At 45.6% G+C, this 27,857-nt stretch overlaps 1 protein-coding gene across 3 annotated transcripts in view; it reads left to right on the top strand.

Moving 5' to 3' along the window:
• The window catches only part of setd4 (SET domain containing 4), a 50,444-nt gene that overhangs the window by 9,532 nt on the left and 13,055 nt on the right, over window positions 1-27,857 (top strand). For 2 of the 3 annotated variants that reach the window (XR_010975775.1, XM_068040037.1), the window contains 4 exons: window positions 811-985; window positions 1,634-1,715; window positions 11,833-11,913; window positions 22,338-22,461. Coding sequence is in view for 2 of the 3 variants with exons in the window: in XM_068040037.1 (XP_067896138.1) it covers window positions 811-985; window positions 1,634-1,715; window positions 11,833-11,913; window positions 22,338-22,461 (462 nt within the window). In the remaining variant the exon portion in view is untranslated. The remainder of the gene's footprint in view (window positions 1-810; window positions 986-1,633; window positions 1,716-11,832; window positions 11,914-22,337; window positions 22,462-27,857) is intronic. The other variant, XM_068040038.1, reaches the window with a different exon arrangement.

The following is a 27,857-nucleotide window of genomic DNA, read 5'->3' as shown; positions in this document are numbered from 1 at the left end:
GAGGGGCCGAATAGCCTTCTCCTGCTCCTGATTCATATGCGTGTTCATATGTTGCAACAAATGCCCTTCTTCAGCGTTCTTACAGTTGGCAGCCTCGCCAAATGCTTTGCAGCTACTTCTGCCGGGAGTGAAATGTTAATATCATTCCCCACAGGAAGGAACAACCTGATCATGAGCCAACCTGAGCTGTTGATCAGTCTTCTCCTAGCAACTGTTTGGAGAGCAAGGTTGGCAGCTGTCTGGCAGCAGGTACTGTGCTCTCCCTCAGCTTGCAGCTCTGCTTTTCACCAGGAGGCATGAATATGAGAAAAGAGTGAGAAAAAAAACATACAGGCTCATACTGGAAACAGCCAAGTTCAGAGGTTTAGCAGCAACACTTGGCATTTTTATAGCGCTTTCGGGTAGAAAAGCAGCCCAAGATGCTTCACGAAAGCATAATCAGACAAAAGAGGATGCTGACCACAAAAATAGGAGGGGTTACTAACGATATGGTCAAAGAGATGGGTTTTATGGAGGGTCTTAAAGGAGTAGAGGGAGGTGGACAGACTGAGGGGGAATTACAAAGCATGGGGCTTAGAAGCCCTGGAGCCACAGCTGCCAATAGTGGGATGAAGGGAACGGTGACTGCTGCACAAGATGCCAGAGTTAGAAGAATGGAGCGTTCCGGGATGGGTTTTTGGGCTGAAAGAGGTTACAGAATGAGGGAGGGGCAAGGCCATGGAGGGAGTTAAACAGGAGGATGACCGTTTTAATTTGAAGGCATCAGGAGCTGGTGTAGATCAGGTTTAACTTGTATTTCTATGCTTGCAGGTAATGGCTGCCTTCAACCAGAAAAGCAAACATTATGAAATCAGAACAGTCACAAAATGCAGACGATACGAGCAGGTTTTCATCTGCTACGGCCCACATGACAATCAGCGGCTCCTCCTGGAATATGGATTTCTTGCGAGCAGTAATCCACACAATGTGGTATATGTCGGTAAAGGTGAGGGTGCTGTCCCTGAGCTGAGGAGAGGATGCATCTCTCACAACTTTTGTTCTCCAGTTTTCTATAATGTGGAACACTTACGGGAATGGTGGCAATAAGGATCCCTATTTCTACGTGTTACTTTCTGTCCTTTCTCCAGCCTCCCATCTGTGACCAAGGCTGAGAGGATAGGAAAACTCTTCCCAGCATCTGTAAATAGTACTTTGAAACCCGCCACTAGCAAGTGTGGAAGAGGAGACATTTTGAGGGTAATTTTAACTGAGGGGAAATCCATGGGATCAGGGGAAATGCTGGTTTTATGTCCCGTCCAATATTGCTATCCATTGACTTCATTAGAGAATAAAACTGGGCTGGGTGTAAACCCAGTGTTGCACCTGATCCTGATGTTTTGCTGATGGGTGGGTTGGCTTAAAATTGCCCCCTTTTGTGTTTCTTTATTTTCATCCTCTTGTCCAAGTGGGGATGCTTCGGGATTCTCTTGGTGCTTCTTTACAGTGGCTTCATGAGATTAGTAACTCAGCATAAGGTGGACCTTGCCGTTCAGGCTTATTCCTAGGTTGCATTTGTAAACATAATTTGTTGAATAAATGGAAAAGCTCAATTTTTAAAAAAAGTTGAAGTCACATTTCTGGTGTTTGCTTTCAGATCTTCTTTGTAACCACATTTCACATAAGGACAAACTAGTGAACAGAAAGCTGTTATTTCTACAAGATGAAGGCCTCCTGGAGTAAGTATTACTGTGTCTGAGTGGCCAGTTAAAATAATTTGAACAGGAAAAGGGAACATCTCCATCATCAATTGTAGTGCAGTATGTTGAGAAGGACTGCCTTTTTATAACACCTTTCATGGCCTCAGGTTGTCCCCAAGTGCTTTACAGCCAAAAAGTATCTTTGAAGTGTAGTTGCTGTTGGACTGTAGGAAACACAGCAGCCAAAATTGTGCATAGCAAGCTCCCACAAACAGCAATGAAATAAATGACCAGATTATCTGTTTTTATAGTGTAGCTTGTTGTAAAATTTATATGGTGGGATCAGCAACTGAGTACAGATGTCCCACAGACCCAGGTTCAATTTTGTGGTCTGAGTGAGTTAGCTGGTCTCAGGGTAGTGGTGGGTACTTTACATTTGGCCTCAATGTTTGGCATGGGAAAATCAGCCAGAGTTGTTCCCTCTGATTTTTATCCAGCAACTCTTGCAGGAATCTTGCTTGACAAATCTACTAGAATTCTTTGAGGATGTAACTAGTAGAGTTGATGAGGGGGAGCCAGTGGATGTGGTATATTTGGACTTTCAGAAGGCTTGCGACAAAGTCGAAGCACATAAGAGATTAGCATGTAAAATTAAAGCGCATGGGATTGGGGGTAGTTTATAGTGATGGATAGAAAATTGATTGGCAGACAGAAAACAAAGACTAGGGATAAATGGGTCTTTTCCCGAATGGCAGACAGTGACTAGTGGGGTACCACAGGGATCGGTGCTTGGACCCCAGCTATTTACAATAACTTCTTTGGCCTCCTTATCTCGAGAGACAATGGGTAAGTGCCAGGAGGTGGTCAGTGGTGTGTGGAGCAGCGCCTGGAGTGGCTATAAAGGCCGATTCTAGAGTGACAGGCTCTTCCACAGGTGCTGCAGAAAAATTTGTTTGTCGGGGCTGTTACACAGTTGGCTCTCTCCTTGCGCCTCTGTCTTTTTTCCTGCCAACTGCTAAGTCTCTTCGACTCGCCACACTTTAGCCCCGCCTTTATGGCTGCCCGCCAGCTCTGGCGAACGCTGGCAACTGACTCCCACGACTTGTGATCAATGTCACAGGACTTCATGTCGCGTTTGCAGACGTCTTTAAAGCGGAGACATGGACGGCCAGTGGGTCTGATGCCAGTGGCGAGCTCGCTGTATAAATGTGTCTTTGGGGATCCTGCCATCTTCCATGCGGCTCACATGGCCAAGCCATTTCAAGCGCCGCTGGCTCAGTAGGGTGTATAAGCTGGGGGTGTTGGCCACCTCGAGGACTTCTGTGTTGGAGATACGGTCCTGCCACCTGATGCCAAGTATTCTCCGGAGGCAGCGAAGATGGAATGAATTGAGACGTCGCTCTTGGCTGACCTACATTGTCCAGGCCTCGCTGCCATAGAGCAAGGTACTGAGGACACAGGCTTGATACACTCGGACTTTTGTGTTCCGTGTCAGTGCGCCATTTTCCCACACTCTCTTGGCCAGTCTGGACATAGCAGTGGAAGCCTTTTCCATGCGCTTGTTGATTTCTGCATCTAGAGACAGGTTACTGGTGATAGTTGAGCCTAGGTAGGTGAACTCTTGAACCACTTCCAGAGCGTGGTCGCCAATATTGATGGATGGAGCATTTCTGACGTCCTGTCCCATGATGTTAATTTTCTTGAGGCTGATGGTTAGGCCAAATTCATTGCAGGCAGCCGCAAACCTGTCGATGAGACTCTGCAGGCACTCTTCAGTATGAGATGTTAAAGCAGCATCGTCAGCAAAGAGGAGTTCCCTGATGAGGACTTTCCGTACTTTGGACTTCGCTCTTAGACGGGCAAGGTTGAACAACCTGCCCCCTGATCTTGTGTGGAGGAAAATTCCTTCTTCAGAAGACTTGAACGCATGTGAAAGCAGCAGGGAGAAGAAAATCCCAAAAAGTGTGGGTGCGAGAACACAGCCCTGTTTCATGCCACTCAGGATAGGAAAGGGGTCTGATGAGGTGCCGCCATGTTGAATTGTGCCTTTCATAATGTCATGGAATGAGGTGATGATACTTAGTAGCTTTGGTGGACATCCAATCTTTTCTAGTAGTCTGAAGAGACCACGTCTGCTGACGAGGTCAAAGTCTTTGGTGAGATCAATGAAAGCAATGTAGAGGGGCATCTGTTGTTCATGGCATTTCTCCTGTATCTGACGAATATTAATGATTTAGATGATATATATTAATGATTTAGATGAGGGAACTAAATGTAATATCTCCAAATTTGCAGATGACACAAAACTGGGTGTGAGGGTGAGTTGTGAGGAAGATGCAGAGAGGCTTCAGGGTAATTTGGACAAGTTGAGTGAGTGGTCAGATGCATGGCAGATGCAGTCTCGTGGATAAATGTGAGGTTTAATGTGGGGAAAGCAGCAAATCGTTACTAAGTTAGATGATCAGCCATGATCATAATGAATGGCGGAGCAGGCTTGAAGGGCCGAATGGCCTACTCCTGCTCCGATTTTCTATGTTTCTATGAATCTGATGAGGATTGTATCATGGTCAAGTAACCTGATGCGATGCACTGCTGAAGCTCACATATGAGTAATGCTCACTAAAGTGTGAGGTGCCTCAGGGCAAATAGTGCCTTCTGAAATTTGAAGCACTACATTAAATATATCCAGGCAAGGAAAAATTGTGGGCAATTTTTAAAAAATTTATTCTGTGTACAAAAACTATTTCACTGAAACATAAAACAAAGTGATTAGTCTTAAATTCAGTTTAGGTTTTATTTATGTTTCATAATATATTATCCATGGTTACTTGGAACCCGACCCTTCCCCTGCTTCCAATATCTGACCGCATTTGTTGACAACGCGAACGGTAGGTGGCGCTGTTTTGGCACATGCGCAAATACAGCATGTGCCACGAAAACGTCACAGATTGCGACTGTAGCAGCTGCCAGGACTAAAGATGGCGCTGCTCAAAGAATCACACAGAGGCAACCTAACGAACACGTGGCAGTATACAATGGCCGGAGTGAGAGAGCAGCGCGGGGGCCGGGGAGAGCAGCGCGGGGGCCGGGGAGAGTAGCGTTGAGGGTGTCGGGGGTGGGGGGAATGGAGGGAGGGAGGGGCGGAAAGAGAGGAGGGAGGGAGGGGCGGAAAGAGAGGAGGGAGGGAGGGGGGAAGAGAGGGAGGGGTGGGGGGGAAGAGCGGGAGGGGTGGGGGGAAGAGCGGGAGTGGGGGGGGTGGGGGTGAAGAGCGGGTGTGGGGGGGTGGAGGTGAAGGGCGGGAGTGGGGTGGGGGGGGGGAGCAGCGGAGCGGAAGAGGAGTGCCTTTTTCTGTGCATGCGCCATAAACACAACAGCAAAAGACTTACCGGCCAGTCCCTGGATCCGGCGACACCAAGGTCTTCGCACACTCGCTCCCCGCGGCTCTCTACGGCCTCTCGCAACCGGCCCTCTCCATTCAGCCGTTCCCTCCATCAGCGGATGCCCAATCCAGTTGCTTCTCCCCTACTTCTCCACAGTACTTCAGGCATTGCAACTGTCTGGTCCCTGCATTTTGCATGCTCCCTCTCCCCACCCCTCCCCCCTCTCCATCTACCCCCCTACCTCCACCCCTCCCTCTACCCCCCTACCTCCACCCCTCCACCACAGTTGAATATCTGAAGTGCAGTTGCAAAGTCGGGGAAATAGCATGCAAAACAAAGCCTCAACAATTCTGGGGTTAATTATTGAGAAGTTTTATTAAGTTCATTAAGCATCCGAGGAACTGCTGTGCATAGATACATGAGTGTTGTGTTTCCAGCATTCCCGTTAGACAGACAGGCCGAGTCTCTGCTATGCACAGCTAAAGAGATTGTTCCTGGAGAGCCTTGTGGTGAATGAACGCTTGGCTCTCTATTCCACTACTGTATTGTCCATGTGAAGAAGGCAAAGTCACAAGAGTCTGAGCTCAGTCTATTCTTGTTGAATGTTCCCCAAACGCATCCCAATTTGCACTCCCAATTCATCCATAAATGCAATGTTCCTTTCCACATCGTGACCAGCTCCGCAGCATGATCCAGTTGCCTTCGTTGCTTGAATGCTGACCTTAAGTCTCATGGATCGCGTTGTCAACAAATGCGGTCTTGTTTTCTCGACGGCATGTTTTACATGAAAAGAAATAAAGCAAATCAGAGTCAGAGCTTGCCTCCCTCCATCCACTGAAATTACTGTTGTGCACACCTTTTTAAGTTCTGCAGTGAAGGCACCAATTAATAACGTCGCCAATGAAGCACTTATTACCCACCTCAGATGCAGGAATCAGCACATCCTTGCGTCCTCTCCTGCACTGCCTCCTTTGCTTGAATGCCGTCCTTAAGTGTCAAGGATTGTTTTCTCAAGGGCACGTTTTACATGAAAGGAAATAAGGAAAGAACATCAGTGTCAGAGCTTCCCTCCCTCCAATGAAATTACTGTTGAGCATGCTTTGTGTTCTGCGGTAAAGGCATGTACTGATAACACCGCCAATGAATCACTTAGTACCCACCTCAGCTGTAGGAGTCAGGATGATGTTACTGCCCCTATCTCGTGATGGTTCAATGCTGCTCTCAGGGAAAACATGAATGATGTGAGGGTGCTGGAAAAGAAGCACATTTCTTTTGGGCTATGAACATAAAGCTGGCCATTTAGCCCAGCAGTTCCCTGCTAGTGGTTATGTTACTCGTGTGTCTTTCCATCCATTCCCATTTAATTCTGCCTACTACTATCACCAGTTGTGTTCACAGCAAGAGCATTCACATTTCTGCTACCACTGGACACGGCATGCTTGTTTCTTTTAGTGCTCAGTCTCTTCTTGCTGAATGTTCCCCAAGTGCTTGACCCCTTTGGACGCCCTCTGTGCTTGACAGGCAGCAGCTGGCAATTGCGGAGTCTCACAAGGCTCTGCATGGTTGTTTCAAAGGCGGATGGGGAGCAGGTGGCTGTGTGCCCATGTGCACTGCTCTGATGGGTGTAGGAGCAGGTAACAGTGTGCCCATGTGCACTGCTCTGATGGGTGTAGGAGCAGGTAACTGTGTGTCCATGTGCACTGCCCTGATGGGTGCAGGAACAGGTGACTGTGTAACTGAGCAGCAAGGAGAGGGTACCGCAGGTAGGGGAAGTGGAGCTTTGAACAGGCAGGCATATGTATGGTCCATCAGATCATTAGGCCAGGGGGTGAGACGCTCAGGATCCAGGGTTTGTGACACGTGACTGATGTCCAGCGCGTGGCCACCTCCATCCGAATGTGCTTCCGGGCAATTGTTGGGCATAGTAAATGGCTCCATCTCATCAGCCAGTTCTTGCTGCCAGCGGAGAGTCTGTTGCCGCAGCCAGTCCAGTCTCATCACGGGAAACATGAGATGAGATAAGAAATACAGAATGCACTCCATTAAAACGTTACAAAAACGAAAGTGACCGTTAAGACGGTAGGTTGCAGCACATGTACTGCCTGCACACAGCAACTCACAACAGGGACTGGAGAACAAGCGGTGGCCCAGACAATGGAAATGTTTTCAAAGCAACTTACAAAGGCAGAGCAACTTACCTTGGAACAATCTCCTGTGTCAAATAAAAATGAAGCAAGTCTCCAAAACGAATAAATAATTCAGATAAAATGCGAGAAAATGCCCGACGAAACCTCTCCTCCTTCCACTTTCAAAAAGTCGCGCCGAAGCTTTGACGCATGCGCAGAGGCCAACCTGGCGCGTTGCCCGAGGAAGACGACGTAACGCGATGATGTCATCTGCGCATGCGCAAAGCGTCAGTGGTAAGCCGGAACGCAGCGCATGCGCAGAGGGCATGAGACCGTCTGCGCATGTGCGTACCGCGGCGCATCCTGATGACGTCGGCGATGACGTAGCGTTGTCATGAATTACTTTGTATCTGTTTTGAAATCACTGCTTATTAACTGAACAATAGTGGAACTCCAGTCGTTCCCCTGTTGTCTCAGAATGGGTGGGGCTTTCAATAAAGTACAGGCTTTTGAACTCAATGCTACCATTTATGGTGTGGTTGCTTCAGGGCTGAAGGGAGTGGTACTTGTAGCTTCCTATGTCGCTGTTTGGGTAGTGGTTCTTTCACAAGGTACAGGTGTGGCTATGAGTCAGGGTGTGCCTGTCTAGAACATTCCATCATTCTGTCCAACTGAAATGACTTCACAGCACTTTAAGTGCACAACATAGTTCATGAATGCGACTTTTTTTTTAAGAGTAAAGTTAGTTTATTTGGTCTCTTCCGGGGCAGGAAATCAGGATGGCCTTTTTTTCCCCCATCGTGGGAATTGTTACAGGAAAATATCCCCAATGTAATTTTGGGAACTCATCTTTTGCCTTGCATTTGTTCACTTCAAAGAATGCTGCACAGAGCAGAACAGAATCACCAACCGTGCAGTTTACATCTAGATCAGAATGCTGATTGGTAAGGGTGGGAGGCTGGGTACATTTTCACGGGGGCCTACTTTTTTGTGGGAAATTTATCTCAACATAAAGTGATTGCTACCATATTCTGTTCCTGCAGTACCCATTACGTGTCACTAGATGGGATTAACACCGATTCAAGGTCTGCAGAATTGGGTTCTGTAGCACCTGGCACAATTAGAGCCCAGAGTCAGAAAAATGGTGGTCGATCGGCTTCTGGCATTTCTGGCAAGGCTCATGCAGTACGCTGTGCTCGAAGTGCGCCAGAACCTGTGTGCTATGCATGCTTCGGAAGCATATCAGGATGAGGACAGCGCTGCCAGAGGCTGTTAAGGTCACCATGGGCCTCAATTTCTGTTGCTGACGATCCTTCCAGGCTGTAGCTGGCAGCATTGCCAACATCTCACTGTTCACCGTGCATTGGTTCATAAGGAGGCGATACAAGACCTGTACCCCAGAAGAGACTTTGTAGTCTTCTCCCTAACCAGAGAGAAGCAGGAGGAGTGGACCCTTAGGTTTGCAGGATGGCGGGATTCCCAATGGTGGAGGGTGCCATCGGCTGTATGCAGGTGGCTCTGCGGGCCCCACATGTAGCGAGACCGCAAGGATTACCACTCCCTTAGCTTGCAGTAGGTGTGCAACCACGCACAGAGTTTCATGTCGATGAATGTCCTCGATCCTGGCAGCAACCACGATGCTTTTCTCCTGCGCCAGTCAGCCGTTTCTGCCATATTCGAGCCACCGTGATGAATCAGAGAGTGGCTACTTGTTGGCAAGGGCTAGCCATTCCCCACCTAGCTTTGACTCGCCTTTACCACCCAACCTCGCATGGGCTGCACATGTTACTATGAGAGCCGTGCTGCCACCAGGAAGGTCATGGAACAAACCATCAGCAGAATGCTCATGGAGGGAGGGGGAAGCTCTGTAATTCTCACTGGCGCGTCTCTCCAAATTCATGGTGGTCTGCTGTGTGCTATACAACCTGGTTCTCATTAGGGGGCAGCCCTTGCCACCAGATCTTCAGCGAGAGAGGAGGAGGAAGGGAAGAGCCATCGGAACCCCATCACTCTGGGCGGGCAGACTGTGAGTGGCTAAATCAGATTCTAGTTTTCCTAAAATCATCCCCACATCACCAGTGCTCCACAATTCCCCACAATTCTCCACAATTCCCCACCTTTCCAACCTGGTTGTAACTCATGTTAGCCACACATGCACCTGGGCCCCCTACTGAGCTTGCAGCCAGTCACTAGCGCATTTAGCGCTGGGCTGTATACTACAATTATGGAGATGAGAAGGCAGCACGACATTTTTGCACTGCCTGCATCACCACGACAATTAACGCAGCTGAAACCTGGCACTATCGAGTTTTTAACCCAAGATGTTGTACAGTACTCGGTGTGGTGAAACTAGTTCCTAATGCTGCTGTTATAGCCAGCCGTTTATTGTTGGGTTTATGGTATTGGGTTAAATCCAGGATCATTTTAATCTGTTGTCAGGGTATGCATCTGAGGACTTTGCGGCCTTTTGCATTTCATTGTTAGACCTTTTAAAAACTGAGTGCTCATTAATGACACAATCTGAATGAATTAAATTTTAAGTTATTGGCATGGGGGCTCCCATAATACCTCGGTACATAAATGGTGCGATAATGAGTCATACAAAGCAAGGGGCGCTACAGTAGTCCTCAGAACTTCCCTACTCTGATGGCTGTCCATTGACCCCCAATGAAAGTTATATGTATGTAGCTGTTGATTGGCAATGGGATCCACGTTACCTTTGGACTCCACAGTTGAGGAAGTCTGCCAACACATGAGGTGCAAAATTGGTCTTTCACCAGTACTACGAAACAGATCATAATGAATTGGCAGCCCATCGTCTCACTGATTTTCTTTTACCCCTTTGTTTTGTCTAAGCTAACTGAGATGAATGGCCATTCAGGTGAAGCAGTGGATGCGGCTGGCGCTGTGGAATTGTGCCTGGTGTAAGTCATTGCCTAAAGGAGAGAAGGGAGAGAACTTTGATACTGACATGAGGTCAACGAACTCCCCTCCTGAGCCAGCATACCTGTGTTCACTAATCAGTCAATTGTATGTAGCAAGTCAATGGAAGGTCTGAAAAGGGGTTTGATGTTGTCAACACAGAAGGAGGCCATTCGGCCCATTGAGTTTATGCTGGCTGTCCATGGAGCTATGCTGTGTCCATAAAATAAAATTATTAAAAGGTTTTTTGGGGGAGTGGCCAAAAACTTTCAGGCAGGGGCTGGGGCAGCTGGATTATTGCTGTCCTCTAACACTGCCTGTATCTGACAATGCACTTGCTGTAACTTTAAAAAAAAAAGACTTACATTTATATAGCACCTTCACCTTTCATGACCACAAGCTGTCCCAAAATGCTTTACAATCAATTTGGTACGTGTGAATTGTAGTCATTGTTGTAATGTTGGAAATGTGGCAGCCAAACTGCACATAGCAAGCTTCCACCAACAGATTCATGATAATAACCAGATAATCTATTTTTAGTGTAGTTAATTGAGGGAGGAATTTTGGCATGGCCACCAGGAATAACTCCCCTGTATTCTTCAAAATAGTGTCATGGGATCCTTTACCTCCAACTGAAAGAGTGGATGGGGCCTCAGTTTAGCCTTGCATCTAAAAGACAGCATCTCTGACAGTGCAGCTCACCCTCAGTACTCCACTGGAGTGTCAGCCTAGATTTTATACTTAAGTCTCTCAAGTGGGGCTTGAACCCACAATGTTTTAGACTCAGAGGTAACAGTGTAATCCACTGAGCCACATCTCACTGAGAGGATCCCTAATTTCTCTGTGACCGCTGTACAGTCAACCACTAGAAAATGTGCAGAGTAAAACCCTTAATGGAGTTTCTTTCTGATTTTCCCACCCTGTCTCCCCAGTCCCTCGATCTGTGTCAGAAGTGACAGGTCACTGCTTGGTGTTTTCTTACAACATTTTGTCTGGATTGGATAATCATTGATATTGGGGATCGAACCTGCAACCAACTTCCTTTAATAGCTCAGTAGCCTTATCCAATGAATAATAGAGCAGTTGAGAATACTTTGATCCCTATCTGCATTGGGTTACCTAATCTTAGCCAGAGTGCTGGTAGTAGTGCAATTGGTCTCAACCCCAGGTCTTGGAAGGGGGATAAACTGTCAAGTTTCTTAGATGTGGGAACTATCCATTGTTTGCTGTCGGAAATGTTCATGAGTGGATTTTGCATAAAGACAGAGTTATGCTCAACAGCGATGTCCCCACAACCGAATAATCTGCTGATATTCGATCAAGATTGACATACTGGTCACCTGGGTTTGATACTGGACAGCAGTTGTGACCCATGATAAGGAGTCAATGCCTTTGGGTGGAAAGGGGATGGAAGAGGAAACTGGTTAGAACAAAATAAACTGCATCTCTTCACTGTGTGATTCTGCTCATTGGTGCCACAACAGGGTCCGTCCAGCCCACCACCCCCAATAGTTTTCACAATCCTACATTTCAAGATTGGAAGATGAAAAGCAATATTGAGCATCCAAGAAGCAGTAACTCTAACTTGAGGCCTGACCGAGTAGTTTATCAATGGGAGAGTAGCTGAGCCAAACACATTCATGTTATTTTAGCAAGAGTTTCAATTTTCAAGTAAATCTATATTTTGCAATCACCCCCGTTACCATTTCATTCTTGTTTTGTTTCCAGAAACCTGACATTTGGATTAGATGGACCATCTTGGAGGCTTCTGACAGTTCTTAAGATGTTTTGTCTCAGAGAAGAGGAATAGTAGGTGTTTAAAGTCTTAAAATTTAGAAAAAAATCATCCTGTCTAATGTAGTTATTCGGGATCCTTTGAATTTTCCCAGCTTTTGTCCTGACCAAAAGAGTGGATAGGAGAACACTTGTGAGACCATGGTTTATGTTGTTTTTTTATTCGTGGGATGTGGGTATCACTGACAAGGCCAGCATTTATTGCCCCTCCCTAATTGGCCTTGAGAAGGTGGTGTTGAGCTGCCTTCTTGAACCGCTGCAGTCCGTGGGGTGTAGGTACACCAACAGTGCTGTTAGGAAGGGAGTTCCAGGATTTCAACAGCGAAGAAGCAGTGATATAGTTCCAAGTCAGGATGGTGTGTGGCTTGGAGGGGAATTGCTGGTGGTGGTGTTCCCATGCATCTGCTGTCCTTGTCCTTCTAGGCGGTAGAGGTTGCAGGTTTGGAAGATGCTGTCGAAGGAGTCTTGGTGCATTGCTGCAGTGCATCTTGTAGATGGTACACACTGCTGCCACTGTGCGCCGGTGATGAAGAGAGTGAATGTTGAATGTTTGTGGATGGGGTGCCAATCAAGCGGGCTGCTCTGTTCTGGATGGTGTCGAGCTTCCTGAGTGTTGTTGGAGCTGCAGCCATCCAGGCAAGTGGAAAGTATTCCATTAGATTCTTATCTTGTGCCTTGCGGTTGGTGGACGGGCATTGGGGTATCAGGAGGTGAGTTACTCGCCGCAGAATTCCTAGCCTCTGACCTGCTCTTGTAGCCACAGTATTTATGTGGCTGGTCCAGTTCAGTTTCTCGTCAATGATAACCCCCAGGATGATGTTAGTGGGAGATTCAGTAATGGTAATGCCATTGAACATCAAGGGAAGATGGTTAGATTCTCTCTTGTTGGAGATGGTCATTGCCTGGCACTTGTGTGGCACGAATGTTACTTGCCACTTATCAGCCCAAGCCTGGATATTGTTCAGGTCTTGCTGCATTTCTACACGGACTGCTTCAGTATCTGAGGAGTTGCGAATGGTGCTGGACATTGTGCAATCATCAGCGAACATCTCCACTTCTGACGTTATGATGGAGGGAAGGTCATTGACGAAGCAACTGAAGATGGTTGGGCCTCGGACACTATCCTGAGGAACTCCTGCATTGAGACTGAGGTGATTGACCTCCAACAACTGCAACCATCTTCCTTTGTGCCAAGTATGACTCCAACCAGCAGAGAGTTTTCTCCATTATTCCCATTGACTCCAATTTTGCTCAGGCTCCTTGATGCCGTACTCGGTCATATGCTGCCTTGATGTCAAGGGCCGTCACTCTCACCTCACCTCTTGAGTTCAGCTCTTTTGTCCATGTTTGGACCAAGGCTGTAATGAGGTCAGCAGCTGAGTGGCCCTGGCAGAACCCAAGCCGAGCATCAGCGAGCAGATTATTGCTAAGCAAGTGCTGCTTGATAACACTGACGATCCCTTCCATCCCTTTGCTGATGATCGGGAGTAGACTGATAGGGCAGTAATTGGCCAGGTTGGATTTGTCCTGCTTTTTGTGTACAGGATATACCTGGTAGATGCCAGTGTTGTAGCCGTACTGGAACAGCTTGGCTAGGGGCGCAGCTATTTCTGGAGCACAAGTCTTCAGTACTATTGAAGGAATGTTGTCAAGGCCCATAGCCTTTGCAGTAGCTAGTGCCTTCAGCCATTTCTTGATATCATGTGGAGTGAATCGGATTGGCTGAAGACTGGCATCTGTGATGCTGGGGATCTCAGGAGGAGGCAGAGATGAATCATCCACTCGGCATTTCCGGCTGAAGAGGGATGCAAATGATTCAGCCTTGTCTTTTACACTGATGTGCTGGGCCCCCCCCCCGCCCCTCCCCCCCCCCCCCCATCATTGGGGATAGGGATATTTGTGGAATCTCTTCCACCTGTTAGTTGTTTAATTGTATACCACCATACAGAACAGGATGTGGCAGGACTGCAGCGCCTAGATCAGGTCCATTGGTTGTGGGATCACTTAGCCCTGTCGATCACATCCTGTTTTTGCTGTTTGACATGCAAGTAATCCTGCATTGTAGCTTAACCAAGCAGATACATCATTTTGAGGTATGCCTGGTGCTGCTCTTGGCATGCCCTCCTGCACTCTTCATTGAATCTGGGTTGGTCCCCGTGGCTTGACGGTAATGGTAGAGTAGGGGATAGGCCAGGCCATGAGGTTATAGATTGTGATAGAATACAATTCTGCTGCTGCTGATGGCCCACAGCACCTCATGGATGCCCAGTTTTGAATTGTTAGATCCGTTCAAAATCTATCCTATTTAGCACGGTGGTAGTGCCACACACAATATGGAGGGTATCCTCAATGTGAAGATAGGACTTCATCTCCACAAGGACTGTGCGGTGGTCGCTCCTACCAATACTGTCATGGACAGATGCATCTGCAACAGGTAGATTGGTGAGGACGAGATCAAATAGGTTTTTCCCTCTTGTTGGCTCCCTCACCACCTGCCGCAGACCCAGTCTAACAGCTATGTCCTTTAGGGCTCGGTAGTGGTGCTACTGAGACACTCTTGGTGATGGATATTGAAGTTCCCCAGCCAGAGTACTTTCTGTGCCCTTGCTACCCTCAGTAATCCTTCCAATTGGTGTTCAACATGGAAAAGCACAGATTCATCAGCCGAGGGGTGTCAGTAGGTGGTAATCAGCAGGGGGTTTGCTTGCCCATGTTTGACCTGATGCCATGAGACTTCATGGGGTCTGGAGTCGATGTTGATGACTCCCAGGGCAACTCCCTCCTGACTGTATATCATTGTGCTGCCATCTCTGGTGGGTCTGTCCTGCCAGTGGGACAGGACATACCCAAGGATGGTGATGGTGGTGTTAGGGACATTGTCTGTAAGGTATGATTCCGTGACAATGACTGTGTCAGGCTGTTGCTTGACTAGTCTGTGGGACAGCTCTCCCAACTTTGGCACAAACCCCCATATGTTAGTAAAGAGGACTGTGGTGGGATTCAAACCCATGTCCCCAGAGCATTAGCCTAGGCCTCTGGATTACTAGTCCAGAGACATTACCACTACGCCACTACCCTGCCCTCCGCCACCACCCCCCCCTCCAACTTTCTGAGAGTTGCCTGATGATGTCATAGAGGCGTAAAGGCATAATGGCACAGAGGACCATTTGGCCCATCAACTCCATGCAGGCTCACGTTGAGCAATTCAGTCAGTCCCATTCACCCACTCCATCCCCATAGCCCGACAAGTTTATTTCCCTCAAATGCCCATCCAGTTTCCTTTTGAAATCATTGATCGTCTCCGCTTCCATCACCCCTGCAGGCAGCAACTTCCAGGTCATTACCAGTTGCTGCATAAAAAAGTTCTTCCTCACATCCCCCCTGCATCTCTTGCCAAAACCTTAAATCTGTATTTTGAACCATCAGCTAATGGGAACAGCAGAGGCACTTTGAATTAAAGCTGGAACTCATGTCATGAAGAACGACAGGTGAAAATTCATGTGGGGGATTCTGTGGACAGTGGGGTCGGTAGTTTCTTTTTTAGGCATGAGTCCTGAATGGTAGATTGCTTTCCAAGTGCCAGGGTTTGGGACATCATGGAGCAAATAACAAAGGTTGTGGAATGGGAGGGTGAGAATCCAGAGGTCATAGTTCCTGCAGGAACCAATGACAAAGATAGGAGTAGGTTTGAGGTTCTGCAAAGGATTTTAAAGGAACTAAGTTCGAGATTAAGGAGCAGAACCTCCACATTAGTAGTCCCTGCATTACTCCCAATGCCACACATTGGACCAGACAGGAAAAGAATGCGATTATCAATGCCTGGCTGGAAGGATGGTGTAGAAGGGAGGGATTCAGATTCCTGGGGAACCAGACTGATCTTTGGAGCTATGGAAAATTTTATAGATGGAATGGCCTTCACCTAAATCAGAGAAGCACCTGTATCCTTGCAGAAAGGATAAACAGAGCAGTGGTGAAAGATTTATACTAGTTAGGGATGTGTCAGGATAAAATCCAAGCTGTCAAAAAGTGCCAAAATTTCCAGAGAGACATTATTGGCAAGGTGAAGACATTTATACAGATGAGACTTCTTTTCATTAAAGCATCTTCACAAGTGAGTTAAAAGCACAAAGGATATGAGACCTGACCATGTTTGGTAGCTAAATTTATATGTTTTTTTATTTGTTCGCGGGATAGGAGTGTCACTGACAAGTCCTGCAGTTATTATCTATCGCCAACTGAGTAGCTTGCTAGACCATTTCAGAGAGCAGTTAACCACATTACTATGGGTCTGGAGTCACAGGTAGGCCAGACTGGGTAAGGACAGCAGATTTCCTTCCCGAAAGGACATGAGTGAACCAATGGGTTTTTCCAACAATCTGGTAGTTTCATGCTCACCATTACTCATTACTACCTTTTGATTCCAGAATTATTTAATTGATTTAATATAAATTCCCCAGCTACTGCGGTGGGATTTCAACTCATGTCTCTGGAGTGTTAATCCAGGCCTTTGGATTACTAGTCCAGTAATATAATTACTATGCTACCATACCCCATGCATATATAGGATCTTTGGGAAGACAGGGAAACCAGGAAAGGTGTGGAAGTAACAATACTGATAAGTAACAATCACTGCAATAGAAAAAAGGATGATTGGGCAGTGGAAAAAGTGTGGGTAGAGTTAAGGATCAACAAATGATGCAAAACTCTCGAATGAGTTCTCTACAAACCTCCTGAAAGTAGTTATGTAGTGGAGGCATGTATAAATATGGAGATCAGTGGAGCATATAGCAAAGGCAAAGTGGTTAAAATGGGAGACTCTAAATTTCACATCGACTGGGAGAAGCAGAACAGATAAGGTAATAAAGGCAATAAATTTCAAGAATGTATTCAGGACAGCATTCTAGAAACATAGAAAATAGGAGCAGGAGTAGGCCATTCGGCCCTTCAAGCCTGCTCCGCCATTCCTTATGATCATGGCTGATCATCCAACTCAGTAGCCTGTTCCCGCTTTCTCCCCATACCCTTTGATCCCTTTAGACCCAAGAGCTATATCTAACTCCTTCTTGAAAACATACAATGTTTTGGCCTCAACTGCTTTCTGTGGTAGTGAATTCCACAGGCTCACTACTCTCTGGGTGAAGAAATTTCTCCTCATCTCAGTCCTGAAAGGTTTACCCCGTATCCTTAGACTATGACCCCTGGTTCTGGACTCCCCCACCATCAGGAACATCCTTCCTGCATCTGCCCTGTCAAGTCCTGTTAGAATTTTATAGGTTTCTATGAGATCCCCCCTCACTCTTCTGAACTCCAGCAAATATAATCCTAACCGGCTCAATCTCTCCTCATCCGTCAGTCCCACCATCCCAGGAATCAGTCTGGTAAACCTTCGCTGCACTCCCTCTATAGCAAGAACATTCTTCCTCAGATAAGGAGACCAAAACTGCACACAATATTCCAGGTATGACCTCAACAAGGCCCTGTATAATTGCAGCAAGACATCCCTGCTCCTGTACTCGAACTCTCTCGCTATGAAGGCCATCATACCATTTGCCTTTTTTACCGCCTGTTGGACCTGCATGCTTACCTTCAGCAACTGGTGTACAAGAACATTCAGGTTTTGCTGCATATTCCCCTCTCTCAGTTTATATCCGTTCAGATAATAATCTGCCTTCCTGTTTTTGCTACCAAAGTTTGCTACATTTATCCACATTATACTGCATCTGCCATGCATTAACCCACTCATTCAACTTGTCCAAATCACCCTGAAGCCTCTCTGCATCCTCCTCACAACTCACCCTCCCACCCAGTTTTGTGTCATCTGCAAATTTGGAGATATTACATTTAGTTCTCTCATCTAAATCATTAATATATATTGTGAATAGCTGGGGGCCTAGGACTGATCCCTGCGGTGCCCCACTAGTCACTGTCTGTCATTCGGAAAAAGACCCATTTATCCCTACTCGTTGTTTCCTGTCTGCCGACCAATTTTCTATCTATCGCAATACACTACCCCCAATCCCATGCGTTTTAATTTTACACGCTAATCTCTTATGTGGGACCTCTGAAAGACTTATGAAAGCCTTCTGAAAGTCCAAATAAACCACATCCACTGACTCCCCCTCATCAACTCTACTAGTTACATCCTCGAAGAATTCTAGTAGATTTGTCAAGCATGATTTCCCTTTCGTAAATCCATGCTGACTCTGCCCGATTCTACCACTGTTCTCCAAGTGCTCTGCTATAAAATCTTTGATAATGGACTCTAGAATTTTCCCCACTACCGACGTCAGGCTGACTGGTCTATAATTCCCTGCTTTCTCTCTATCTCCCTTGTTAAATAGTGGGGTTACATTAGCTACCCTCCAATCTGTAGGAACTGTTCCAGAATCTATAGAATTTTGGAAGATGACCACCAATGCATCCACTATTTCTAGGGCCACTTCCTTAAGTACTCTGGGATGCAGACCGTCAGGCTCTGGGGATTTATCAGCCTTCAGTCCCATCAATTTCCCCAACACCATTTCTCTACTAATACTGATGTCCTTCAGTTCCTCTCTCTCACTAAACCCTGTGTTCCCCAACATTTCTGGTATGATATTTGTGTCCTCCTTTGTGAAGACAGAACCAAAGTATGCATTTAGTTGGTCAGCCATTTATTTGTTCCCCATAATAAATAAAAAGAAACAATGGATAGACTTTTAACTGCCAAAGGGAGGCGTGTTCACGTACGGGTTTCAGGTGGTGGAGGGAGCCAGAGGGTGAAATCCCCGAAAAGTGTCTTCGGGTTGGGAACCCAACAGGATGCCACCAACTTCCGGGTTTTACCTGGATGGATTTGCAGATGAGTGGGAAACCCCCGTGCAGCTGTCAGGTAACAATTACAAGATGCAAACAGGCAAATAACTTTAAATTTAACCCAGCAATCTGGTTTTAACAGCCAGCTCATGGATTTTTGCAGCTGTCTGCAACTTGCCAGGATCAACCAAGTGAAAACACAATGGAGAGTGCTCCTTCAGTGAAACTGACAGGCTGGGAAGCCTTCAAATAGTGAAACTGACTTGCTGCAGCCCTGCCCATGTGAAAGTCAGTTGTTCACAGTAAAGGCCTGCTCGGGTCTGGAAATGAGACCCGACCCGAGCTCGACCTGGCTCAAGTCCTTCCATTCTTTCCCGCGCCCGACCCACCCAACCATTAGTTAACCTACCTTCCGTTTTTCACTTTGTTCCTTACCTGCACAAGCTTAAGATAACTAACAAAACCACCTTTAAAGTCCAAAAAGTAAATTAACATTAAAGTCACTTACTTGAGGTGGTGATAGAGCTTGTCCGATCCAGCCCGACCCGACTCGAGCCCGAATGCCAGACCCGGTAGTGCAACCCGGCCCGAACCCGACACATGTCGTCAGGGCCTGTCGGGTTCGGGTCAGGTAGTAGGCCTTTAGTTCACAGCATTTCTTCTGCGAGTGTGCTGTTACTGCTTACTTTTTGGAATTCAGTTCACCAGTCTTGGCCTTCACTCATCTTGATCTGCATTTCCCTGCTGTCAGCCATCACTGCGGCTGTCAATGGGTGAACCTAAAGACAAAAGGAGGGAAGTATTCAAATAAATATTTGGTGTGTTATAACAATAGTACCTACCCCTGGCTTGGGAGTAGCTCATGAAGCTCTACCTTGGGCCCTTGATGAGGAATAGGAGGATAAGAGCAGCAGCAGCACCAGGTGCCTTTTCAGCCATGTGCCACTCCACAGGACAGAGGGAATGGACTCAGAGATCCAGCTCGAAGGAGGAAAGACCTGCAACACAGAGTCCACAGTCAGAGGATCAGCTCTGTCAACATGTGTAAGCACCAGTGCCTCATGAGGCTCAGGCTTTCACAGGAGGTCATTGCTGACATCTGCAGTCTTCTGGAACAGGACCCCCCTTCCCAGTGGACCAGGTGGGCATGTATTGCCAGTGGCTGTCACTGGAGGGCCAGCACCACACCCCAGCCTGGTCTCTGCCTCCCCCTGGAGTTCTGCACTGTCTTCTTCTGCAAGGAGAGAAAGCAGAAAGTCATCAGTGTTAGAAATAGCTTGTGTGGAGAGGAGGGGAGGACAATATTTGTGGAGTATGACTGTGAAGGCCATAGGATGAGGGTGAGTGTCTAGATAGGGATGTAAGGAGGTGCCTGGAAAGAGAGAAATGAGTGGAGCTGCAAGGTGTGGTGTTCTGAGGAATTCTGCGCAGGAGAGTGCTGGGAAAGTGAGAGTGTGAGGTTTGGCACCTGAAAGTGTTATGAATTCACCCATCATGCCCTCCTGTGGTCCTGCATCCTCTTGGTGCACTATCGCCAGTTTGGAGGGACCACACTTCTGCTATTGAGTTCCATGGCCTCTTCCATGCTCACCTGCTTAGTTTAAAATGCTGACTGCTTCCTCCCGTCCTTGAAACAACTCACTCACTGCAGTCCCTCAGATCTCACAACAGGACCTCACGGTAAGAGTAAGGGATCTGGGGGAGCCTTTGCATGTCTCCTGTCCATTGTTGTGGTTGCTGAAGCCTCAGTAATCAATGTCCAGTTCAGCCATTCCTTTAATTAGAAATCCTTCCTTTGATGCATCATCCCACCCACCCTCTCTGGTTGGGAATGGGAAACTACAAAGGGGAATGCTTATGTTGTGGCTCAATTAAAGAGCCATGACAAAGCGTGCTGCAGATCCCAATGGGTTCTTGACCCTCAACAGGTCTTGCCATTTTGGCTGGGGCTAAGAGTTGAGAATTCCGCCCAACATGTTTTAGAACTGATTTTTAAAAAAAATTCTAGATTTGGTGATGAATTATGGACTAGAGTGTGTTAACAATCAGATGCTCTTGCAAATAGTCACCATAATATGATTGAATTTGGTAAGTAAGGCAAACTTCCAAGGAATGAGAAATAAATTGACCACAATAAACTGGGTTGAACTGTTAATGGGTAAACCTAAAGACCAAAGGTGGGAAGTATTCAAATAAATATTTGGTGTGATACAATATCAGTACCCACCCCTAAAAGGCAAAGGCTCAACTTGTGTGCTTAGTAACCATGGTCAACAAATGAGGTAAGAGATAGTATCAAATTAAAGAAAAAGGCTTGTACAAACGCAAGGAAAAGTAGAAATCCAGCAAACTGGGGAGCTATAAAAAGCAGCAAAGTGTTACAAAGAAAGCAATAAGATCTGCAAAAAGAAATACGAGAAAAAAAACTTGCAAGGGATATTAAAATAAACAGCAATATTTGTTTTTAAATATGTTAAAAGAAACAGAGTGGTAAAGGGAAATATTGACCCATTAAAGACGGATGCAGGCAGAACTATAATGAATAATAAGAAAAACAAGTAGTTTATCACAGTGGAGGAAGATGGAAAATACTAGTGGTATAAGGGAACCTAAAAATAGGTCAATGGGAGGATCTTCGTTAATTTATTATAAGTAGGTGTCCGTGTACACAAATTACCTAAAGCCTTGTGCACAGATACAGAAAGTAATCAAAAAGGCGAATAGAACGATGGCCTTTATCTCAAGGAAATCAGAATTAAAAAGTGAGGAAGTGATGCTTCAGTTGGACAGAGCCTTGATCAGACCCAATCTGGAATAGGTGTTCAGTTTCGGGTATGGAACCTCAGGAAATATATATTGGCAAATTCACCAGAATGTTATCAGGGCTTAAACAGTTAAATTATGAAAGCAGGCTGTATAAACATGGCTTGTATTCCTTTGAGTTTAGAAGGTTGAGAGGTGATCCAATTGAGCTATTTAAAACAAAGGATTCGATAGGGTAGATATCGAGAAACTATTTCCTCTGGTGGGAGAATCAAGAACTAGTTGGCATAATTTTAAAATGAGAGGTAGGCATTTAGGAGTGAAATCTGGAAGCACTTTTCCACATAAAGGGTATTGGAAATTTGGAACTCACTTGACCCCAAAAGGCTGTGGAGGCTGGGTCAGTTGAAATTTCCAGGACTGAGATTAATTGATTTTTATTAAGGACATCAAGGGATGTGGAACAAAAGTGGGTAAATGAAGTTGTGGTACAGACCAGCCATTATCTAATTGATTGGTGGAATAGGCTTGAGTGGTTGAATGGCCTACTCTGTTCTGTTGTTTTCATTCCTTCCTTGTAACTGGGCCAATTTCCTACTTAATGTCATTGTGGGGGCACCATCACCAAAAAGACTGCAGTGCTTTCAGGAGAAGGCCCACCATCATCACCACTTCAAGGCAGCTGGGGATGGGAAATTAGGTTTGCTGGTGCTGCTTATGATCCGAGAACTAATGTGAACAAAATTTGCATTGCGTGTCTGTTGTGTAATGGAGAGAATTCAAAGTGTTTCATGTTGAAGGTGTGGTGTAAGAGAGAAACCTTCTACAGAGCTTCCGAGAAGATGGTGAACATTAAATTATTGATTCTTTGTGCCCTGCAGTTTACAGAAAAAGAACATCTTGCTTGGCATGTCTGTCTCTGCTGATAATGAGCGGAGCAGTTTGGAGCTTGCAGAGAGACTCTGTTTCCATCTTATAAATGACAACCAGAAAGTGATGCAAGAAGTGAGTGTTTTTTATATCTTGTGGTGTTTCAGTTTGCCATATTGGCATTACAAAGGTATATGGGATCCTTAGTTTTCTAAATAGAGGCACAGAGTACAAAAGCATCCAAGCAAGTTACGCGAAACATATAAAAACCCTGGTTATGCTTCAACTGGAGTATTGTGTCCAATTCTGAGCACCACACTTTAGGGAAGATGTCAAGCCTTGGAGTGGATGCAGAGCATATTTATAAGTATGATATAAGGATGAGGGACTTCAGCTATGTCGAGATACTTGATAAGCTGAGATTGTTCTCCTTAAAAAAGAGGTTAAGGGAAGATTTAATAGAGATGTTCAAAATTATGAGGGGGTTTTGATAAGAGTCAGTAAGTAGAAATTGTTTCCACTGACGGATGTGTCAGTAACCAGAGGACAGATTTGAGATAATCGTCAAAAGAACCATATGAACATACGAATTAGGAGTGGGAGTAGGCCACTCGGCCCCTCAAGCCTGCTCCGCCATTCAATAAGTTCATGGCTGAACTGATTACTCCACATTTCTACCACCCCGATAACCTTTTACCCCCTTGTTTATCAAGCATCTATCTACCTCTGCCTTAAAAATATTCAAAGACTCTGCTTCCATCGCCTTTTGAGGAAGAGAGTTCCAAAGACTCATGACCCTCTGAGAAAAAAAATTTCTCCTCATCTCTGTCTTAAATGGGTGACCCTTTATTTTTAAACAGTGACCCCTAGTTCTAGGTTTTCCCACAAGGGGAAACATGCTTTCCACATGCATCCTGTCAAAACCCCTCAGGATTTTATATGTTTGAATCAAGTCGCCTCTTACTCTTCTAAATTCCAGTGGATAGAAGCCTAGGCTGTCCAATCTTTCCTCATAAGACAGCCCGCCCATTCCAGGTATTAGTCTATTAAACCTTCTCTGTACTGCATTTACATCCTTCTTTAAATAAGGAGACCACTACTGTACACAGTACTCCAGATGTGGTCACACCAATGCCCTGTATAGCTGAAACATAGCCTCCTCCCTTTTGTATTCAATTCCCCTCATGATAAGCGATAACATTCTATTAGCTTTCCTAATTACATGTTGTACCTGCATACTAACCTTTTGCGATTCATGCACCAGGACACCCAGATCCCTCTGCATCTCAGAGCTCTGCAATCTCTCACCAGTTAGATAATATGCTTCTTTTTTATTCTTTCTGCCATAGTGGACAATTTCACCCTTTCCCACCATTATGCTCCATTTGCCAGATCTTTGTCCACTCACTTAACCTATCTGTATCCCTTTGTAGCCCCCTTATGTCCTCTTCACAAGTTACTTTCCAACATATCTTCGTGTCCTCAGCAAATTTAGCAACCATACCTTCGGTCCCTTCATCTAAGTCATTTATATAAATTGTAAAAAGTTGAGGCCCTGCACAGATCCATGTGGCATACCACTCATTACATCTTGCCAACCAGAAAATGACCCATTTATGCCTACTCTGTGTTTCCTGTTAGCTATCCAATCTTCTATCCATGCCAATATTTTCTGCAATAACCTTTGATGTGGCACCTTATCAAATATCTTCTGGAAATCTAAGTAGAATACATCCACCAGTTCCCCTTTATCCACAGCACATGTAACTCCCTCAAAGAACTCCAATAAATTGGTAAAACATGATTTCCCTCACAAAACCATGTTGACTCTGCCTGATTATCTTGCATTTTTCTAAATGCCCTGCTATAACGTCTTTAATAATAACTTCTAACAGTTTCCTAAGACAGATGTTAAGCTAACTGGCCTGTAGTTTCCTGCTTTCTGTCTCCCTCCCTTTTTGAATAATTTTCAATATTTAGGTTCCAATCTATGTCATCCTGCAGCCATGTCTCTGTAATGGCTATCAGATCGTACTTATTTATTTCTATTTGCGCTCTCAGTTCATCTGTTTTGTATCGAATGATACGTGCATTCAGATACAGAGCCTTTAGTTTTGTCCTTTTATTATTTTTGTAACCTCTAGCCTTATCTGTTGATTTACTCTTAAATTTGTATGCTCTGTCCCTTCCTGTCACAGTCTGTTTTTCATTTCCCATATTAATACCGTTCTCTCTTGTCTCTACTCCTTGAGTTACCATATCTTCCCAAATTTGATCCCTTGCCCCCAATATTCAGTTTAAAATCTCTGCTTCCCTAGTCATACGGCTCGCTAGAACACCAGCCCAAGGACGGTTCAGGTGTAGACCGTCCCAACGGTACAATCACCATTTTCCCCAGTACTGGTGCCAGTGCCCCTTGAACCCGGAACCCACTTTTACCAAACCAGTCTTTGAGCCATGCATTAATTTCTCTAATCTTATTTGCCCTATGCCAATTTGGACGTGGCTTAGGTAATAATCCATAAATTATTATTTTTGAGGGGAGATGAGAATTTTTTTTTTACACTGCAGATTGTTATGATCTGGAATGCATTGCCTGAAAGGATGGTAAGAAAACTCAATGGTAAATTGCAAAAGGGAATTGGTTATATACTTGAAAATGAAAAGTTTGCAGGGCTGTCAGGAAATAGTGGCTAGCTCTTTCAAAGAGCTGGCAGAGGAATGATAGGCCAAATGGCCTTCTGTGCTATAAGATTTTATGATTACTGGTATAGATTAAAATGACCTGGTTCTGCAGCCATCTAGGTGCTTTAATATGGCATCAATTTCATAATTAATTGTTCCAATGATAATTTGTGTTCCAGAGATTAGTTCAATGTATTGCAATAAAGATAACTTTTTCTTGAATGTAGAATTGGATTTGAAACCAGAGAAGGTATTCCTCCATGTACAGTGCTGCCCAGTGTATTTGTTATCTCAGTGTGAATGCCTCACTTGCAGATTTCTTTTCTATCTTTCACCCCTGCTTTCTTGAACATGTTGACTCTTGCTGGATTAGTTCTACAGACACCTGCCGAAATAGCCATTCTTTGTAAAATGAGTATTGCAACTGACCCTGATCCTGTGCTCTCTCAGCACCCAGAAATGTGCAGTGATCCTGAAATATTTCAGCACAGATCATTGGCTGAATTCACGCCCCCTTCCAAACCCAAAGCATTCTGGCTAGTCTGATGCTCTCACTGAGTCTCAGTTAACCTCACAGACCAGCAGTCAAACCTGGGCTCAGTATTATACCAGACAATTGCGTCCAGGGGACCAATTGAGGAAGAAAGCACATTTGTGGCTTTAATTTGCCTTTTGGCCTCATTTATGATTTTATCCAGTGCTTAAATTGTAGTTCATGAAGGACTACTTTATACATTAAACTGCACAATAAGCAGAAATGTGTGAAGTGCAGCCTCCCCCCACCCATCCCCCCCCCCCCCCCCCGTCCATTTGTAAGTGTAAAAAGGCAAGAATCTTAAATAAAAGGTTGCTTTCACAGATACCATTTAGCTATATTTAATACAGAGACAATGGGGTTTTCAACAGAATCCAGCTCTCTCATTTATTTCAGTTTCTCATGATTTGGAAATTCACGGAAGCTCTGAGAAGATTCAGTTGTCTGGATTTCACTGAAAAAAGAGTCTGGAGTCTCTGTATTAAACACAGCAAGTTGGTATTGAGTTCTGCTTCTTTGGAACCTTGGTCAATATCTGTTTTTAAATGTTGTCTACTGTATGTCTAAGCAGTTTTCGATCTAAATATAATAGATTAACAGTCGTGTTCCCCAATGTGTATTGAAAGCAGAATCCACATTGCTGAAATCCAGTCCTTCTTTTGCATGCAGGTGAGTTTGCAGAGCTACTTTAGTGCTCCTTCCACTCAGGATTGAGAACAGGATGAATGCTCTGTGCCTTCCTGGGCACCTGCTATGATTACATTGACAGAATCCCAAAGACAAATGTAGTGAAATCATAGTCTACTAGAAATAGAGATAATACAAGGAGAGCAGAGACTGCCAGAATTAGAGTGGGGAGTTGGGGGTGGGGTGATGGTGAAATATTGAAGGGAATTGTCAGACTGCCACAAATATTGGTCAGGGCTAAAGTGACTGAATAAAAATGATCCCTTTACTTTTAAACTTTAATGTGCCTGCTGTTTCTGCACCGAATTCAGGAAGTAACAGCAGGAGTGTGACCAGAGATCATGAAGAGTGCTGACTCTTCACTCCCTTTTCAAAATTGGCAAATGTTACTTCCTTTCTGTGCTTGATTGGATTCCAAATTAAACTCCTGAATGACTTTACAAGTAATGTCTGTAAATTAGCAATTTTTTTTTAATTACACCGGGTAACTCATTTTAAGAGGATACTCGTGAGACCACCAGATTACCATGTATGCATGGAACAAAGCCCAGTCACTTGCTGTGCCAACTTACCTTTCATAGGTTGAGCGGGAACAATTATGCAGCATATTCATGACTAATAAGCCTTGGCGTAGGGTAGCAGGATGTGTGTTCTCCTGATCTCAAGCAGCCTGTTTTGGGTATGTGTGGAGGAGAAACAAGAGGAAGGTGTTGACCCAGGGAGGGAAATAGCAGCTTGAATGAACCTGTATTATGCTTGTGCATGATTCAGCAGCGAATTGAAGAGTAACATTGGGAGGAACCCAGAGACTGGAGCTTGCTCTTGCTCTTAGCTTGAGAATGGTTTAGAGTGCTTGGGAATTGCAAGTTGTGAAAAACAAACAAAAGCAAATAATAATGATATAAAAACAGAAAGTGCTGGAAATACTCAGCAGGTCTGGCAGCATCTGTGGAGAGAGAAGCAGAGTTAATGGCTGGGATTTTACAGGGCTCCCGATATTGGGCTCTAGCGGGATGTGGGGGGAGGGAGGAGGGGGCAGTAGATTATTCCACCAGCAGCCCACCATGGAGCTCGATGGGGGGAGGGCCGGGCCCAATCTTCCCAGCGGCGGCGAGGCTCTGTGGCAGCCGACCTGCTGCTGGGCGACGGGACCTGGATTTAAATATGTTAATTCATTAAATGAATAAATTTAAAAGAACTTACCTGCGATCTTCAGTGCGGCGGCCGGCACTCCTGCGTCTTCATTTTCCTGTCTGGGAAAAGCAGGCACCACAGGGTTGGGGTAAGGGGGATTGTAAGAGTTTTAGTGTGGGGGAGGAGAACCGGGCCAAACTTTCGTCATTAGTGTCGAGGATGGTGGGGAGGGGTGACCTGTGAACATTGTTCAATTTGGGCGGCACAGTGGCGCAGTGGTTAGCACCGCAGCCTCACTGCTCCAGGGACCCGGGTTCAATTCTGGGTACTGCCTGTGCGGAGTTTGCAAGTTCTCCCTGTGACCACGTGGGTTTTTGCCGGGTGCTCCCGTTTCCTCCCACCGCCAAAGACTTGCAGGTGATAGGTAAATTGGCCATTGTAAATTGCCCCTAGTGTAGGTAGGTGGTAGGGAATATGGGATTACTGTCGA

The sequence above is a fragment of the Heterodontus francisci genome, chromosome 10 (assembly GCF_036365525.1).
Source record: "Heterodontus francisci isolate sHetFra1 chromosome 10, sHetFra1.hap1, whole genome shotgun sequence".
NCBI classification, from domain to species: domain Eukaryota; kingdom Metazoa; phylum Chordata; class Chondrichthyes; order Heterodontiformes; family Heterodontidae; genus Heterodontus; species Heterodontus francisci.
The sequence above is the reverse complement of the archived record's forward strand: the minus strand, read 5'-3'. Positions and strand labels throughout refer to the sequence as shown.